The 19,967-nt window shown below is 43.3% G+C and overlaps 1 protein-coding gene across 3 annotated transcripts in view; it reads left to right on the plus strand.

The window, feature by feature from the left end:
- Positions 1-3,394: 3,394 nt before the first annotated feature.
- LOC126108582 (ankyrin-3-like) overlaps positions 3,395-19,967 on the plus strand; it is a 90,476-nt gene continuing 73,903 nt past the window's right edge. The window contains exons 1-2 of one of the 3 annotated variants that reach the window (XM_049913877.1): positions 3,395-3,490; positions 18,729-18,898. In XM_049913877.1, coding sequence (XP_049769834.1) covers positions 18,811-18,898 — 88 coding nt within the window. In that variant the 5' untranslated portion in view covers positions 3,395-3,490; positions 18,729-18,810. Of the gene's footprint in view, positions 3,491-15,548; positions 15,582-18,728; positions 18,899-19,967 lie in introns of those variants that run through there. The other 2 variants (XM_049913879.1, XM_049913878.1) reach the window with 2 other exon arrangements.

Below are 19,967 nucleotides of genomic sequence, written 5' to 3' on the forward strand. Positions count from 1 at the left end.
GGCAGCGAATCGATTTGAAAGCGCCGGCCGTTTTGTATGCAATGAGCACAAGACCGTAGGTCGATGTCGGGACGTGATAAATTGGCAAAAAGATCCTATCGTTTTTGTACTTGCCTCTGTCCTTACGTTGTCTGAAGCTGGTTCATTTGTACATAGGTATCAATGTGGAATTGTACATTACACGCAGCCACGCAATGCGGTGCAAGGACAGTGATCGTAACAAGATCCTAACTGACAGGGACCCAATAAGAGGGCCACACGTTGTTAATGGCAGTCGGTTTCAAAGCCGACTCGGATTGCTTTTGTCAGTTAATACGTACCATTCTCAAAAAGTTTCCCAGAGAACATAGAGAAGCGGACTGCACAGAGAGCACACTTGGAATCTGACCCTTCACAGTGGAGACGTTTCCCCCAGCAGCACTCACGACTGGACACCTCCAGTGGGCCAGCGACCACAGCGATCGGGCAGCAGCTGCCCGGGGCCGTGCAGTGTGCTCAGGCGTCTCGCCGTTTGGCCTCTTGTCAAACGATGCGTAATGTCCATCCAGTCAACCGACGGCGCAACGTGTGGAGGATGCAGAAGAGAGGGCAACACTGCGTTGGAATAAACACTGTGGTTTTTGTTCACATTAAAAAGCATTACTGGGCCCACGATATACACACATAAAAAAAAATTGTGTCACCTCAGTTCCGAGAGTTCCGGAACGTGTACCGAAAATTGGAATATAGATCAACATACACATCATTTCTGACCTTTTTATTGCTTGTTAAAACCACATATTGCATGAGACCTTCAGGAGGTGGTGTTCAAGATTGCTGCACACACCAGTACTACTAATACCCAGTAGCACGTCCTCTTGCGTTGATGCATGCCCGTATTCGTCTTGGCATACTATCCACAAGATCAAGGCACTGTTGGTCCAGATTGCTTCACTCCTCAACGGAGATTCGGCGTAGATCCCTCAGAGTAGTTAGTAGGTCATGTCGTCTATAAACAGCCCTTTTCAATCCATCCCAGGCATGTTCGATAGGGTTCAGGTCTGAAGAACATGCCGACCACTCCAATGGAGAGAAGTCGTTATCCTGAAGGAACTCATTCACAAGATGTGCAGCGTGGGTGCGCGAATTATCATCCATGAAGACGGATGCCTCGCCCGTATGTGGCCGATATGGTTGTGCTATCGGTCGGAGGATGGCGTTCACGTATCGTGCAGCCATCACGGCTCCTTCCAGGACCACCAGCGGCGTACGTCAGCCCCACATAATACCACCCCAAAGCAGTAGTGAGCCTCCACCTTGCTGCACTCGCTGGACAGTGTATCTATCGCGTTCATTCTGACGGGGTTGCCTCCAAACGCGTCTCTTACAGTTGTCTGGTTGAAGCCATATACGACACTCATCGGGGAAGAGAACGTGATGCCAGTCCAGAGCGGTCCATTCAGCTAGTTGTTGGGCCCGTCTGAAACCCGCTGCATGGCGTCGTGGTTACAAAGATCGACCTCGCCAAGGACATCAGGAGTCAAGGCGCCCATCATGCAGCCTAACGCGACCTCCTGTGGCTGCACGAATAGCATATTCAACATGGTGGCGCTACTGTCAGGGTACCTCCGAGCCAAATTCCGAAAATAGCGGTAATCCACTGCAGTAGCAGACCTTCGGCGGCCTGAGTCAGCCATGTCATCGACAGTTCCTATCTCTCTCTCTGTATCTCCTCCATGTCCGAACAACATGCTTTGGTTCACTCCAAGATGTCTGCTCTTGTTGAGAGCCCTTGCTGGTACAAAGTAACACTCCACAGGCGATCGAACCCTGCTATTGACCGTCTAGGCATGGTTCAACTACAGACAAAACGAGCTGTATACCTCCTTCCTGGAGGAATGACTGGAACTCATCGGCTGTCGGACGCCTCCATCTAAAATGGTTCAAATGGCTCTGAGCACTATGGGACTTAACATCTATGGTCATCAGTCCCCTAGAACTTAGAAGTACTTAAACCTAACTAACCTAAGGACATCACTCAACACCCAGTCATCCCGACGCCTCCACTTATTAGGCGATGGTCATTCATGGTTGTTTACATCTTTGAGTGGGTTTAGTGACATCTCTGAACAGTCAAAGGGACTGTGTCTGTGATACAATATCCACAGTCAACGTCTGTTTTCAGGAGTTCTGGGAATCGGGCTGATGCGAAATTGTTTTTGATGTGTGGGGTAGGATATAGAATCCCAAAGCACCACACAACAATCTCTAGCGTGAAATGCATCCTCCACAGATAGCAGACAGAACGCCCGCCTAATTGCGCCGTTTGAGCATACAACACTAATGGCTGTGATCTTTTGAGTTTATATTTCATACCATTCCTTGATACCATTTCTTCGGGTTATTGGGGGAAACCACATTAAGATGTTGTTTGACAGATTTTTTGGGATTTTGTTTTGGGTGCAAGGAATTAATTACAATTTAATCAAATTTTGACAATTTTCATTCACGTTTCGAATAGTTTCTGTGAATTTTTCGAATGATTTCAGCCAAAAAGAACAGAGTTGTGCTGTGATGTCCACTGAAGGTTGTGAGTAGTGAATTGTGTGTAGCATAGCCATTCCGATTTTCATATGAAATCCAAAAGGTTTTGATTTTACATTAATAACTTATTTTCTAAGAATGTGAACCTCAACACAGGTGAAAATAATGAAAATTAAAATGTCTGCAGGCGTTGGAACAATTTACTTCGATTTTCACTATTTTTCTCTAATCATGCAAAGAAAAATACCCTTAAAATATGATATCATCTCACGAATTGTTTCATATAATATTTATGGTCGTAGTGTTGGCCAGTGCGACGCGCCTCCTGAGAGGGAACAGTTTTCTGTCCGGCTTGCGTATCTCGGAGAAGGAGAGAAAAAAGGCAACGGAAATGAACACCTCCTGCTGGCAAAGTGCGTCGCAGTGAGAGTGGAGCGGACTGAGCCTGGGAATGAGCAGCATCTGATGTGGCGCTCGGGGCTTTCTACTAGTGAGCGATTCCAGGTTCCCTGTTCCGCGGTCGCTTATCTCAGTCTCTGCAATGTCAGTGTTCATGCAGTGATTGGAAGGAGCGACGGTATTTCCGGTGAAACATTTTAGAAAGACCGAGTGCATCATCTTCCATTACGGTGCCAATGTGGCCACAGGGTGACACGATACGCGACTTGAATTCACTTACTGGGTTTGCGTAAGAGCAAGATTTCTTAGTGCTTCGGCTAAGATCAGATGGCAGAAACACTTCGAACGTCAGACCTATGCAAGGGTTATCGTTGTCGGTGCGGAGTGGGGAGGGGGAAGGAGTGGGGGGAGGGAGGGGGTGTCGAGGAAAACTGCTGACATAGTGGGTGGGGGGCGGCAGCCGAGTCCAGCACAGGAGGCAAGTCTCGCTGCCGACCACCACTGCACTGGCTGCCGCGGCGCCCGGCGTGTCTGGTGAGTCTCCACGTGCTCCCTCCATCAACGTACGGTAGGTGTGCACTGTGCGTCTAACTTCCCTCAATCTCCTGTTCTCAGTGGTGTCCACACTTAAAAGCAGCAGCTATGAAAACGGGGGAAAACTAAAGTGAGACCGAGATGTTTCTCTCTTTTCTAAATTACTCTCCGCGACCTGTAGCGCGACAGTTCTTATTAAGAACTCCCGTATAGGCTAACGTTAGCTTTGAAAGTTACTTATTATTGCTTCTTACAGCACAATTTATGTATTGGTGCTACTAGCAGTGGTAATTGAACGAAAGTTGCTTTTATGTAAACTTGTCGCATCCAAATGCAACTGAAGCAGGCGAGAGTTCCGGAATGAAACTCTCACTCTACAGCGGAGTGTGCGCTGATATGAAACTTCCTGGCAGATTAAAACTGTCTGCTTAACCGAGACTCGACTCGGTACCCTTGCCTTTCGCGGGCAAGTACGAAGGTAGGAGAGGAGGTACTGACGGAAGTGAAGCTATAAGGAGGGGTCGTGAGTCGTGTTTAGGTAGCTCAGTCGGTAGAGCACTTGAAAGTCAAAGGTCCGAGTTCGAGTCTCGGTGCAGCACACAGTTTTAATCTGCAAGGACGTTCCACAAATAAACCTATTGCTGCTTTCTTGGGTTTGTTACCACTTTGCATAAGTAACCAGCCTTGCTATGGCAGAAATTGACATGATCACACATGTTAACCAGGTTTTTGTTTTCTCCACACATTCCCCACCCACAAAATTAGTAGAAATTGGCCCTTAGCTGTGGTACTGGGTACGATCTTGGTAACAACAGTTATAGCTGCATGGTATGCTACTTAGCGACTACGATAGATCGACCATTATCGATAGAAGGCAAGGAAGGACTGAAAACTGTACCTCTGAATGTTGATAAACTGAGGAACGAATGCGGTAATATGCCCACATGAGTGTGTTGCACTATGCCCAGAAAATTCCTGATCATCCTGCCATGCATGCGTTGAACAGGTATGTAGGAATACTTAGCACTTGTGTGTTGTTGTTGTAGTAATGACGTTAGTAGTAGTAGTAGTAGTAGTATTAGTAATAGTATTAGTCTTTAATTAGTAGATCACTTTTTACAGGCATACTGGACACGTCTTGATATTACAATTTAGGAACGATAAATTACTGTAAGTCACATAAAGAGACATTTGCAAGCTTATAGGTCTAGAATGGCAAGAGTGCGACAAATAGTTATCTGTGACCTTATAGTATGAATAAACCTAGCATTAACTGGATATGATTTAGGGATACCACGAAAATCTAAAATTAGATGAGTAGATGAAGAGTAGAGCATCCACCATCCCGAATACAAGTCCAGTCTGTTTAAGACAGTGCTACGTCATTCAGTTTATCTCTTGCGTACAATACTTCAAGTGGCAGGGAGCTAGGTTGCAGGGGTAAGATGCTGGTGCCCAAATGAAACAGTCTATTACACAATACGAATTCATCAGACAAACTCGATAACTTGAAAAATTACAGAGGTCCGTGATTAATGAATTTTGCATGTTATATGAGCCACAGCCTATAAAACGTTAACAAAATTTAACTGTATTTTTACTCTAAGGCCGTCTAGCAACACTACTCACACTTCACAGGTCAACAACAGCGTTTGCTTCGAACTTAACACCGAGTGACGCATTCAGTTAAATTCAAACAGAATGAAATAACAGGTCAAAAAATGAAAGAATCAATAAGTGAAATTGAATGTGTATCAGTCTTGTAGTCATATAAATTCTTAGTACACTAACCAATGGCGAAAGGTTTATTAGTTGCATAGACAACAAAACCAAAATATCTTCATGAACAATATGGAGACGCTCTGTACAAGCAAAATCTGAAATAAGAGCTGCTTATACTCATTAGGTTTTCCAACACAATTGTTCAAGGAATCTGACATGATTTAAAATTTACAGTCCTCGCTCCGAGAGACAGTCTGAAGTTACAAATCAATACCGAAAATCATGATAAGCCACTCAGTTCAAACCGGCGACCTATTGGCTCAATCCATTATTTAACACATCAAACGGGCACGCTAAAAGGCGCCTAGTCTCTACAGTAATTAATCTTGCACCCAGAGCACAAGGAAACAGTGTGCTAATGTAGAGATTAACATAGTGGACCAACAATTATACCTGTTGTCACACGCGCCAGCACTGTGTGGAACAAATTTTTACGCTCTCTCGGATTCAGGAACTTAGGTGACCAAACATCCTCCCCAAGGTAATGGTCTACCTTGGTCCTTTTAAAACAACTTCGTCGTAACTGAAACGTGTTGTTGTTGTGGTCATCAGTACAAAGATTGGTCTGTTGCAGCTCTCCATGCTACTCTATCCCGTGCAAGGTTCTTCATCTCCAAGTATCTACTGCATCTAACATCCTCCGAATCTGCTTAGTGTATTCATCTCTTGACCTCCCTCTAAGATTTTTACCCTCCACGCCGCCCTCCAATACTAAATTCATGATCCCTTGATGCCTCTGAAGATGTCCTACCATCGATCCCTTCCGCTAGTCTAGTTATGCCACAAATTCCTCTTCTCCCCAGTTGTATTCAGTACTTCCTCATTAGTTACCTGATGTACCCATCTAATCTTCAGCATTCTTCTGTAGGACCGCATTTCGAAAGCTTCTATTCTCTGTTTGTGTAAACTATTTATCGTCCATGTTTCGCTTCCTTACATGGCTACACTTCATACAAATACTTTCAGAAAAGTCTTCCTGACACTTAAATTTATACTTGATGTTAACAGATTTCTCTTATTCACAAAGGGTTTCCTTGCCATTACCTGTCTACATTTTATATCCTCTCTACTTCGACCATCATCAGTTATTTTGCTCCCCAAATAGCAAAACTGCTTTACTACTTTAAGTGTCTCATTTCCTACTATAATTCCCTCAGCATCACGTCATTTAAGTCAACTACATTCCATTATCCTCGTTTTGCTTTTCTTGATGTTCATCCTATATCATCCTTTGAGGTCACTGTCCATTCAGTCCAACTGCTCTTGCAGGTCCTCTGCTGACTCAGAAAGAATTACAGTGTTATCAGCAAACGTCAAAGTTTTTATTTCTTCTCCATGGTTTTTAATTGCTACTCCAAATTTATCTTTTGTTTTCTTTACTGCTTGCTCAATGGAACATTGAGGATAGGTTGCAACCCTGTCTCACTTCTTTCCCAACCACTCCTTGCCTTTCATGCCCCTCAACTCTTATAACTGCTAACTGGTTTCTGCAAAAATTGTAAATAGCCTTTCGCTCCCAGTATTTGACAACTGCTACCATCAGAATTTGAAAGAGACTTCCATTCAACATTGTCAAAAGCTTTCTCTAAGTCTACAAATGCTAGGAACGTAGGTTTACCGTTCCTTAGTGTAAGATAAATCGTTGGGTCAGAATTGCCTCATGTGTTCCAACATTTCTACGGAATCCTAACTGATTTTCCCCGAGTGCGGCTTAACCAGTTTTTCCATTCGTCTGTAAAGAGTTCGTGTCAGTATTTTGCAGCCGTGAAATATTAAACTGATAGTTCCGTTATTTTTACACGTGTCAACACCTGCTTTCTTTGGGATTGGAATGGATTTATTACATTCCTGTTGAAGTCTGAGGGTTCTTCACGTGTCTCATACATCTTGCTCACCAGATGGTAGAGTCTTGTCAGGGCGGGCTCCCCCAAGGCTGTCAGCAGTTCTAATGGCATGTTGTCTACTCCAGGGGCCTTGATTCAACGTAGGTTTTTCAGTGCTCTGTCAAGTTCTTCATGCAGTATCATATTCATTTACGTCCTCTTCCATTTCCGTAATAATGCCCTCAAGTACATCGCCCTTGTGTAGACCCTCCACATAGTCTCGCCACCTCTCGACCTTACCTTCTTTGCTTAGAATTGATTTCGATTTGAGCCCCTGATATTCATTCAGATTCACCTTTTCTCGAAAGGTCTCTTTAATTTTCCTGTAAGCGGTATCTATCTTACCCCAAGTAAAGTATATCTCTAAATCCTCACATTTGTCCTGTAGCCATCACTGCTTAGCCATTTCTCACTTCCTGTTCTGGCGTTAGTGACTTGCTTATTCTGTATAAGATATAGTAGTAAATAATAATAGTGATGCTTTCACTGTTAATTGGTAATATTTACTGGCAAAATAAAACCTAACACTAGATTGCGTACTTACAGCTATCCTGTGTGGCCGTTTTGCAGTAAGATTTAAAAAGAGAGAAGGATTATTAATTGATCACCGATGCGTCGGTTCTCGATTGTGTTCAGGAGACGTACTGATTGATTACGCCAAGTGGTTTTCTTAATTGACCTTTTGACCTGGATTGCCTTCACGCTATCAGAACCTTCGATGAAAATACCTAAGGGACCTATGTGAATATAAAAACAGAAATGAAAGCAAGTTAGTCGAATTTCGTAAGAGAAAGATTAACGGATCGGAAGTTGAACACATTAGTGGTCTCCCAAATACAATCGAGACACTGCGATAAAGAGCGAACCTGTACAAAGCAAATATACAATTTGAACATCATTTTTGGTTAGTGAAAGAAAAAAATAAGAAGAAAATTACTCCATCGTAAAATTTCTTGAACAAATTGGCTTTAAACTTCTAGACACTGACAAGTTCAGAATAAGTACATGGGATACAGCTGATATTTATTTTGTACATGGTGCAGTCCAACAATTGCTGCTTTGTCAGTCCGTTCCTTCTTCACCCGAGCTACCGAGACGTTTCTTCGTTGTTTCACATAATTTTTACATAAGATAAAAATACAACCGGTAGCAATGCTATGTGGTACGTCTTAACCTGTCAGCGACCAGCAGTACCAGAGTAATGAAGTCTCTGGCATATTTCTTAACAAATGATAGATTGTTCTGTCTTCTGTTTCGCTGCTTCTTGTATCAAGCGCTGCGGCAATAATTTTAAATATCTGCGCCCAGCGGGTCATAGTGTCTATTTAGAGTATTTAAACGCTGGAAGCGCGTCTTGGAATAGGCGCACGATACAAAAATATTTCGTCTCTTTACTCTCGCGCTGTGATGCTCAGCATCTTTATGACAAATACTTCATTTGCAAAGTATCTGAAATCCATTAATATTACATTGCTTTCCGAATGAGGAGCGATGACCCAAAAAAAAAAAAAAAAAAAGTGGCTCAAATGGCTCTGAGCATTATGGGATTTAACTTCTGACGTCACTAGTCCCCTAGAACTTAGAACTACTCAAACCTAACTAACCTAAGGACATCACACACATCCATGCCCGAGGCAGGATTCGAACCTGCGACCGTAGCGGTCGCGCGGTTCCACACTGTAGCGCCTAGAACCGCTCGGCTACCCCGGGCCGGCGCGATGACTCAGTCAGGATCATCGCGACTCACGCGTAGTTGTAATATTATTGGTTTCATCAATCAAATTAGTATTATTTGCTAGAATTCTTTACAATAGATTTCATATATGACATTAGCCAAAGTGGTAGACATAAAGAATAACAGGTAAATATATTCGTACGACTGAAATTGATGGTAAATTGTTCTTGGAGTAATTACATGACTATTGACCCGGACTCGTTCTAATGTATTATACAAGGATAACAGATGTGCATTTCTCGGTAAGAGACAATGAAATTAGGCTAAAGATACACATACATAGATACGTTATACATGGCATAATAAATATTAAAAAATAACAAAGAAATAAATAATTTGACTTCACAGGAAGTCTGGGAGCAGTGTGCACTCTTGGAAAAATACATTACAAAGAACTGACATTCTTGTTATACAGTGACATTTACATGGCCAGCCGAGTTGGCGGAGCGGTTCTAGGCGCTACAGTCTGGAACCGCGCGACCCCTACAGTCGCAGGTTCGAATCCTGCCTCGGGCATGGATGTGTGTGATGTCTTTAGGTTAGTTAGGTTTAAGTAGTTCTCAGTTCTAGGGGACTGATGACGTCAGAAGTTAAGTCCTGTAGTGCTCAGAGCCATTTGAACCATTTACAGGAATATTTTTGTTGTGGTTTGGACGTAGATTTCTTGCGCTAAACTCTTAGCACTTTACTGATTTACGGCTTTCATGACATGCAAAAAAAAAAAAAAGTCTTACTGCACTTTGGGTAGGTATGACTTGCACTAGGATTGGTAGAACTTCAGGTATAAATGGCAGCACTGCATTATTACTACAAAGTGGAGTTGTAGTTGTTGTTGTGGTCTTCAGTCCTGAGACTGGTTTGATGCAGTTCTCCATGCTACTCTGTCCTGTGCAAGCTTCTTCATCTCCCAGTACCTACGGCAACCTACATCCTTCTCAGTCTGCTTGATGTATTCATCTCTTGGTCTCCCTCTACGATTTTTACCCCCCACGCTGCCCTCCAATACTAAATTGGCGATCCCTTGCTACCTCAGAACATGTCCTACCAACCGATCCCTTCTTCTAGTCAAGTTGTGCCACAAACTTCTCTTCTCCCCAATCCTATTCAATACCTCCTCATTAGTTATGTGATCTATCTATCTAATCTTCAGCATTCTTCTGCAGCAACATGTTTCAAAAGCTTCTATTCTCTTCCTGTCCAAAATATTTATCGTCCATGTTTCACTTACATACACTCCATACAAATACTTTCAGAAATGAGTTCCTGACACTTAAATCTATACTCGATGTTAACAAATTTCTCTTCTTCAGAAACGCTTTCCTTGCCATTGCCAGTCTACATTTTATATCCTCTCTACTTCGACCATCATCATTTATTTTGCTCCCGAAATAGCAAAACTCCTTTACTACTTTAAGTGTCTCATTTCCTACTATAATTGCCTCAGCATCCCCCGACTTAAATCGACCACATTCCATTATCCTCGTTTTGCTTTTGTTGATGTTTATCTTATATCTTACCTTCAAGACACTGTTCATTGCGTTCAACTGCTCTTCCAAGTCCTTTGCTGTCTCTGACAGAATTACAATGTAATCGGCGAACCTCAAAGTTTTTATTTCTTCTCCATGGTTTTTAATTCCTACTCCAAATTTATCTTTTGTTTCCTTTACCGCTTGCTCAATATACAGATTGAATAACATCGGGGAGAGGCTACAACCCCGTCTCACTCCCTTCCCAACCGCTGCTTCCCTTTCATGCCCCTCGACTCGTATGACTGCCATCTGCTTTCTGTACAAATTGTAAATAGCGTTTCACTCCCTGTATTTTACTCCTGCCACCTTTAGTGTCTGAAAGAGAGTATTCCAGTCAACATTGTCAAAAGCTTTCTCTAAGTCTACAAATGCTAGAAACGTAGGTTTGCCTTTCCTTAATCTAGCTTATAAGATAAATCGTAGGGTCAGTATTGCCTCACGTGTTCCAATGTTTTTACGGAATACAAACTGATCTTCCCCTAGGTCGGCTTCTACCAGTTTTTCCATTCGTCTGTAAAGAACTCGCGTTAGTATTTTGCAGCAGTGACTTATTAATCTGATAGTTCGGTAATTTTCACATCTGTCAACAACTGCTTTCTCTGGGATTGGAGTTATTACATTCTTCTTGAAGTCTGAGGGTATGTCATCTGTCTCATATATCTTGTTCACCAGATGGTAGAGTTTTGTCAGGACTGGCTCTCCCAAGGCTGTCAGTAGTTCTAAGGGAATGTCGTCTACTCCTGGGGCCTTGTTTCGACTCAGGTCTTTCGGTGCTCTGGCAAACTCTTCACGCAGAATCATATCTCCTATTTCATCTTCATCTACATCCATATCCATAATATTGTCCTCAAGTACATTGCCCTTGTATAGACCCTCTATATACTCCTTCCACCTTTCTGCTTTCCCTTCTATCCTTAGAACGGGGTTTCCATCTGAGCTCTTGATGTTCATACAAGTGGTTCTCTTTCCTACAAAGGTCTCTTTAATTTTCCTGTAGGCAGTATCTATCTTACCCCCCCCCCCCCCCCCCCCGTCCGACAGATCAGCCTCCACATCCTTACATTCGTCCTCTAGCCACGTCTGCTTAGCCATTTTGCACTTCCTGTCAATCTCATTTTTGAGAGGTTTGTATTCCTTTTTGCCTGCTTCATTTATTGCATTTTTATATTTTCTCCTTTCTGTTACCCAAGGATTTTTACTAGCCCTCGTCTTTTTGCCTACTTGATCCTCTGCTACCTTCACTACTTCATCCCTCAAAGCTACCCATTCTACTTCTGCTGTATTTATTTCCCCCATTCCTGTCAATTGTTCCCTTATGCTCTCCCTGAAACTCTGTACAACCTCTGGTTCTTTCAGTTTATCCAGGTCCCATCTCCTTAAAATCCCACATTTTTGCAGTTTCTTCAGTTTTAATCTACAGTTCATGACTAATAGATTGTGGTCAGAGTCCACATCTGCCCCTGTAAATGTCTTACAATTTGAAACCTGCTTCCTAAATCTCTGTCTTACCATTATATAATCCATCTGAAACCGATCAGTATCTCCAGGCTTCTTCAATGCATACAACCTTCTTTTATGGTTCTTGAACCAATTGTTAGCTATGATTAAGTTGTGCTCTGTGCAAAATTCTACGAGGTGGCTTCCTCTTTCATTTCTTACCCCCAATCCATAGTCACCTACTATCGAATTAACATTCGGTACACATATTATGTCTAAATACTATTTACAAAGGAAAAATAATCTCTATGACTACAAGGCCTGACGACAAAAAGTGTCTCTTATTCATAGTTTGTGCTTCCGAAGTACTTCATGTTTAGGGCATACACCTTGTTCGAAAACTTGTTACTCTTCTCTTTTTACAATAATTACTCTTTTCTCAAGTTCAGCTCTTATTTTTTTCTGTGTTAATTACGTCGTTTGTTTGAAGACATAGTCACTATGGCTTCGCTTATGGGATGAACAGCTCATGTTCAAGTTTCCATTAGGGAAACTGGGAAGCTCAGTGTTCTCTGTCGTGCTGTTGCACATAAGAAACCTCAACTGAATTCGCGGTCCGCGGAGAATATTCATATTCTGTCAACAACTAAAGTGTCACGACCATCCGTACGTACAGTCTGTACGTATCAAGCTTGCTGTCAGTCCGTAAAATTCACTTCTCTACTAGATAAGGTAGGAAGATAAGGATACTGATTAGAGGAAAACACAATAGACTTTTATGGGGTGAAGAGATCTTAAGACATACTTTTAATGACGTATGAAATGATGAGCGTAACATAAATTCTGCCTCATCACGCTAGTTTTCCATGATAAGCAGTTAGCGTAATTAAATCGATACAGTAGTCTCAGTATCGTCCGATCCAGCTCTCCAAGCATTTCTCTATACATATCTAAAATTACTTATACCATGCATTAGCAGTGAACAGTGTCTGTTAGCTATCTTCTGTTCTGGGTATCGTAAAATTGAGTTCCCAAAAAAAATTTAAAAAAAATACTTATGGTACTAAATTATTTTACTTATAATTGATCTTTGCAGGTATTTCAGCTGCACTCTGCCGTAAAATTCCTATGAGCGCATACGGTTTTCTCGGTACTGTAATAAGAGTAATTGAGTTGCACACTTCTTTCCTGCTACCAGGATCGTTATTGATTTATTTGACACATATATGCTAAGCTGCGGTCTGTATCAACTGCTTTTCACAGGTGGTCTCATAAAAATTGTTATCAAACACTCCCTATACATAACAAAACATTTCTCTTCTAAGAGCAGGCGACCTTAATCAACTTTTATTTACCAGATATCATTCTGGTCCGAATGATCATTTTAATTTATTTCACTCAAGAGGAGAGAGCTTTGTTATACTTAAAACTAGTGGCGTCAGGTAGCACTTAGCACGTCCCTCCTATATTATTCGTTTTTCAGCTTTTTGGCTGTGGCTGCTCATGGCTCAATTAACTTAAAACTTACATCTAAGGCAAATCTTGCTCTCCTACAATAAATCTATTTTATAACTTCTCTTGTGGACGCAGGTGGACAGGGTGTTAGTCCTGTGCGATATTCTTATGTACACTTTTATATACGTATATATATATAAAGTCTGCGTGATGAAACAATCCTTTTATTCGTCAAGACACAATGTCAGCTAATAGATAGCAACCAATGTGCGGCTTTCTTAGTATAATAAATGGTCCTTCATACAGGTACTGCCACTTGCAATTCTTATGATAAGTTAAAAATGGTTTGAAGTCGGTCTTTAAAAGCACTCGTTCATTTACATGATACGATAAGACTTTGGTAATGTGTTTGTCATGCGCCTTTTTTCTTAGGTTGGCGTGAGTGATTAAAGATATGAGAGCTCGTCTTAACTTGTCGTGTAATGTTACTTCAGGGTGTTGTAATTTTGTTCCGCGGCTTCCCTGTGGAGGCATAAAGAAGCTGCTACTAGTTTTCCGACTTGGGTGTAGTTGAAATGTCAGTTAATTTTACTTGAGTAGTAGGCTCAAAACTTGCGTTCGTATAGCATACGAAATGTGCATCACTTAATTGCGTGTCATTTGACATTGCGTTTGATGCTTGGTTCGCCTGCATGTAAAAAATTGTCGGGTTTCCTCGGCTGTTGTGACTGGCGGTGTTAAGAAAGCATGCGACGGATTGTCCTGATTATTGTTCCTGAACTGTTGGTTGAGTTGGTGAGAAAGTGTCGCATTTTGAGGCAGCAAAGAATTCTTTTGATGTGAGAGAGTGGAGTGACTTGGCTGACTATACTGTTGTGGCCCGATATTACTGTTCCATCTCTTTCCCTTGTGACGCTTTCCATTACATTTCCAGTAGTTCGGATGCTTGTAATTACAGTTGTCATTTATTGGTGAGTTACCGTATTGTCGCTGTGTGTTTTGATAAATCAGGTTGTAACTATTGTGGTTTCGATATTTGCTGTGTAGTTTTCCATTGCGGCGGTTGAGATTACTATGACTGCTGTAACGCTGAGCGTTTGCTTGTCCCCTGTTATGCCGGTACTACGTTCCGTTGACACAGTCTGCTGCGTGCTGTTGCGAAGCGTGTGGTCCATTATTGTAATTATTCCGCGCACTCGCACGCACGTCCTCATAGTTGTTGTGGTTGTGGTCTTCAGTCTTGAGACTGGTTTGATGCAGCTCTCCATGCTACTCTATCCTGTGCAAGCTTCTTCATCTCCCAGTACCTACTGCAACCTACATCCTTCTGAATCTGCTTAGTGTATTCATCTCTTGGTCTCCCCCTACGATTTTTACCCTCCACGCTGCCCTCCAATACTAAATTGGTGATCCCTTGATGCCTCAGAACATGTCCTACCAACCGATCCCTTCTTCTGGTCAAGTTGTGCCACAAACTCCTCTTCTCCCCAATCCTATTCAATATTTCCACATTAGTTATGTGATCTACGCATCTGATCTTCAGCATTCTTCTATAGCACCACATTTCGAAAGCTTCTATTCTCTTCTTGTCCAAACTATTTATCGTCCATGTTTCACTTCCATACATGGCTACACTCCATACAAATACTTTCAGAAATGACTTCCTGACACTTAAATCTATACTCGATGTTAACAAATTTCCCTTCTTCATAAACGCTTTCCTTGCCGTTGCCAGTCATAGATCACATCCAAATTGTGAATGTAAGTGGAATTTTGCCTCGTCACTGAGCTCTAAGTGTGGAAGAGAACTGCCATCCTCCATCTTTCCAGGAACGAAATTACAGAACTCCACACGTTGTCGTTTGTTACCTTCACGAAAAGCTTGCCGTAGCAGAATTGTGTACGGTTTCGTATGTAAACGTCTACGCAACAAACGCCAGGACGGACATCGGGGACACGTTGAGCTGCCGTGCTGTGCGACCAACGGATCGCCGCGGACTCCTCGTGGAGCTGTGGCGGACGCGCTCCACGTGTTCGTCAGACACTCGGGGACGGCCCGGCGACTTGCCTTTACACACACAGCCTGTTTCTTGGAATTGTTCATCCCATTGTCTGACGATCTGTGCTACAGGATGTTCCACACGAAAATCGCGCTGAACGGTTATTACTGACCCGCAGTGCGCAAAAATTTGAACACAAAGCGTTTTCTGTTGTCCCGACACCATTTTTACTGGAACTGAAGCGGGCTCACACTGCTGCTGACTGGCTGAAATGGTGTAAAACTCGGGCCTGCTCTTTCCACAAGCAAGTTGTTCATACACATATGTCAAATAACATAACAGTCACGATGGTTTTGACATCGGATGACACATTTTCTTAGAGCACAGTTCCCGCCAGCACCAGACTCGGAAGCACACGCTGGCGTGTCCTCAGCCGCCCGAGGCTCGTCTAGCCGGCTAACGCCACTGCTGTAGGCGAGACACAGCCCCGTCCTTCTCTCCCTCTCCATACCAGATCACCACGTATAGACATATACTATGGTTTCATTTGAAAAAGCCAAGTTGATCCCTGTCTCCTGCAATTAATATGAGTATTAGAACGGACTATACGTCGCTCATACAGCAGTTTCTCGCAATTAATAGGGTGCAAACATTATAACGATCTCTTAAATTGTTTCGACAGTATTTGCCTTAAACAGTCGAGCTGATAAGCCAGTATACATGGTGGTTCCTGAACATACTCGAATATTTTAATACGTTATCCTACAAGTAAAACTAAAGAAAAAGTGCATATAAACATCGGCCCGCAAACGTTTAGTTACGAAGTTACGGCTAATACAGGATTTTGCCTGAAATTCAGCAACTTCACTAGTACGAAGCCATCGCAAAACTGTACGAGGTTAAGGTAAAGCATGATTTCCATTTACTTCGTCGTCATTGATATGATGAATCTAATAAAATATTTTCCCAGCACGTCTAACTGACGAGACATGCTTACAATTCCTTCGCTTGCTCGAAGATGTTCCACTTGCTACGCGATTGCAAATGTGTTTTCAACAGGACGGCGCGCCTCCACATTTCGCCAACCCGTCACTACACATTTAAATGAACATTTTCGCCATAAATGGATTGGTCGAGGTGCTACACGTCTGTAACCTCTCAGATCGCCCAATTTAACACCAATGCATTTTTTTGAATGCAGATGGCTGAAAGACATACACTCCTGGAAATGGAAAAAAGAACACATTGACACCGGTGTGTCAGACCCACAATACTTGCTCCGGACACTGCGAGAGGGCTGTACAAGCAATGATCACACGCACGGCACAGCGGACACACCAGGAACCGCGGTGTTGGCCGTCGAATGGCGCTAGCTGCGCAGCATTTGTGCACCGCCGCCGTCAGTGTCAGTCAGTTTGCCGTGGCATACGGAGCTCCATCGCAGTCTTTAACACTGGTAGCATGCCGCGACAGCGTGGACGTGAACCGTATGTGCAGTTGACGGACTTTGAGCGAGGGCGTATAGTGGGCATGCGGGAGGCCGGGTGGACATACCGCCGAATAGCTCAACACGTGGGGCGTGAGGTCTCCACAGTACATCGATGTTGTCGCCAGTGGTCGGCGGAAGGTGCACGTGCCCGTCGACCTGGGTGCCGTAGGGGACCGCACCGCCACTTCCCAGCAAATTAGGGACACTGTTGCTCCTGGGGTATCGGCGAGGACCATTCGCAACTGTCTCCATGAAGCTGGGCTACTGTCCCGCACACCGTTAGGCCGTCTTCCGCTCACGCCCCAACATCGTGCAGCCCGCCTCCAGTGGTGTCGCGACAGGCGTGAATGGAGGGACGAATGGAGACGTGTCGTCTTCAGCGATGAGAGTCGCTTCTGCCTTGGTGCCAATGATGGTCGTATGCGTGTTTGGCGCCGTGCACGTGAGCGCCACAATCAGGACTGCATACGACCGAGGCACACAGGGCCAACACCCGGCATCATGGTGTGGGGAGCGATCTCCTACACTGGCCGTACACCACTGGTGATCGTCGAGGGGACACTGAATAGTGCACGGTACATCCAAACCGTCATCGAACCCATCGTTCTACCATTCCTAGACCGGCAAGGGAACTTGCTGTTCCAACAGGACAATGCACGTCCGCATGTATCCCGTGCCAGCCAACGTGCTCTAGAAGGTGTAAGTCAACTACCCTGGCCAGCAAGATCTCCGGATCTGTCCCCCATTGAGCATGTTTGGGACTGGATGAAGCGTCGTCTCGCGCGGTCTGCACGTCCAGCACGAACGCTGGTCCAACTGAGGCGCCAGGTGGAAATGCCATGGCAAGCCGTTCCACAGGACTACATCCAGCATCTCTACGATCGTCTCCATGGGAGAATAGCAGCCTGCATTGCTGCGAAAGGTGGATATACACTGTACTAGTGCCGACATTGTGCATGCTCTGTTGCCTGTGTCTATGTGCCTGTGGTTCTGTCAGTGTGATCATGTGATGTATCTGACCCCAGGAATGTGTCAATAAAGTTTCCCCTTCCTGGGACAATGAATTCACGGTGTTCTTATTTCAATTTCCAGGAGTGTAGTTTATGAGGACAAAGTCAATACACGTGAGGCATTACTTGCTCGCGTTGTGAATGCAATAGGCAAAATTAAGAAGAACTCTGTGGAACTGAAACGAGCTAAAAAATTAGTTCATACATGTGTAGCTAAGTTCATTGAACTCAGTGGACACGGTTTTGAACATTTGTTGTGAATGTATTGTGAAACTGTGTGCCCACTGTACGACTTCCTTAACACTGAGCTTTGTTTTATCCGCTGCAACATGAATTCACGTGTGATCTGGTATTAATAAAAGCAGATTATCTGACAAATTCATACAGTTTCAGTTAAAGTTATTAGCACCATTATTTCAAAATAAAATTCTCTACAACTTTGGTTGAAAACTTTGTGCAGTCGCCTCGAATTTAAAAAACAAATTGGGCCAAGTAATAAATTAAAAATTTTGCGAAATTACTTCTTTGCTTCACTGGATGTTCTGAAAAACTACTGCAGATACGCGCCTGGAGCATCTCTTATTAGTTTCACCAGATGAATAACAACAAAATAAATGGAAATCGTGCTTTACTGTAACCTCATACAGTTTTCCGATGGCTTCATATTACCGAAGTTGGTAAATTTCAGGCAAAATATTTTACTAGCCGTAACTCCGTAGATGAACATCTGCGGACCTGTGTTCACACGAACTTATTTCTTTAGTTTTACTTGTAGAATAACAAATTAAAACATTTGCATACCTTCGTGAATCACCCTGTTTATTCGGAACAGCGAAGTGGCATCCATCTTGTGAAATGGTGTAATTCAGATTAATTTACGTTTCTTTATTTACTATACAGGTAGCTGCAAAAAAAGTGCATTTTGTGATTACACTTTTTCGTAACATTTCAGGTTGTTCAGCAGACTGCAAGTTCGGTGAAGTTGTTTTGAGGGAAAAGTTTTTCACTTGGCCCGACACCTGCGACCTTCCGTGATGTTCCGCAGAAACGCTTGTTGGTTCATCCGCATTTTTGTGGCGGTGGTCATATGTAGCGGCTACAGTCGCCCAGAGTCCGTTACAGGTAAAAATTATTTTTTTTTTCGATTCCTATGAGGCTGGGTATGATAATGGACAGCAATTTTTTGTGAAGTAATGAAGTAAATATTTAAGTTTTGCACTGGGATTTTTACGAATTAATACGAATTAATACGAATCGTATACAGAAGTGACCGGACATAGTTTAACAGCCGAAAACTCAGGTAAGTGCTTCATCCGTTACTCATGGTCCAAGTGGTTCTTTTGGTGCCAGTTTATTTAATCACGGTAGCCTTATTTCTGGTTTGAGACGTCCTCGCCGGCGCCGTGGAGAGGCGAGTGTGTGCGAGCTTCCCTCCAGCTGCCTGCGCCACCTGTTCCCTGCTTGTCTTATTCAAACACACTTGAATAGTAGCCTACTTGAATATATCGAGGTTCCATTTTTAGAACAGCGAGAGAAGATATACAATAAATATACATCAATTGTTCAGAAATCTCTCTTGTCCTGGGGTCACACAAACTTGTATTCAGTACAGTGCGTTGCTCCTGCATGATAGGCAATACGTACGTGAGACGTTGTTGCTATGCACAGACGGGCGTGACCCACCCGTGGTACACACAGGCGTGAACTTGTTGCAGTAACAGCTGCGGGTCACAGGGCAGTCATAGGAATACTGCGAGGGAACCGCGCAACGTCGTTGGGTATCAGTGTATCGTTGCCTTTGGTTTTGTAGAAAGCTCCAGTTGGAATGCCATTTGGTCATCATGTTGCGTATACAGGGTGTTTTTTACCGCAGTGTACAAACTCTAGGGATTAAAATGATTAATGGAAAATCTCATATAGAGATGTGAAACAAATACTAACAAAGAGATAGAGGGGCTGGCCAGTACTTACCTCAGCTCAGTACAGCCGATAGATACACACACAAAACAAAACCGAAAATTTATGTTCCTAGCTTTCGGAACAAATGTTCCTTCATCAGGGAGGAGAGAGGGGAAAGAAAGGGAAGAAGGGAAAGGAGATTCAGTTACTCACAACCCAGGTTATGAAGCAACAGGGAGAGGAAAATAGGAAGGGTAGCAAGGATGGAGGCATGGTTGTCCCTCGGTTTTGT

The sequence above is a fragment of the Schistocerca cancellata genome, chromosome 11 (assembly GCF_023864275.1).
Source record: "Schistocerca cancellata isolate TAMUIC-IGC-003103 chromosome 11, iqSchCanc2.1, whole genome shotgun sequence".
Taxonomy (NCBI): domain Eukaryota; kingdom Metazoa; phylum Arthropoda; class Insecta; order Orthoptera; family Acrididae; genus Schistocerca; species Schistocerca cancellata.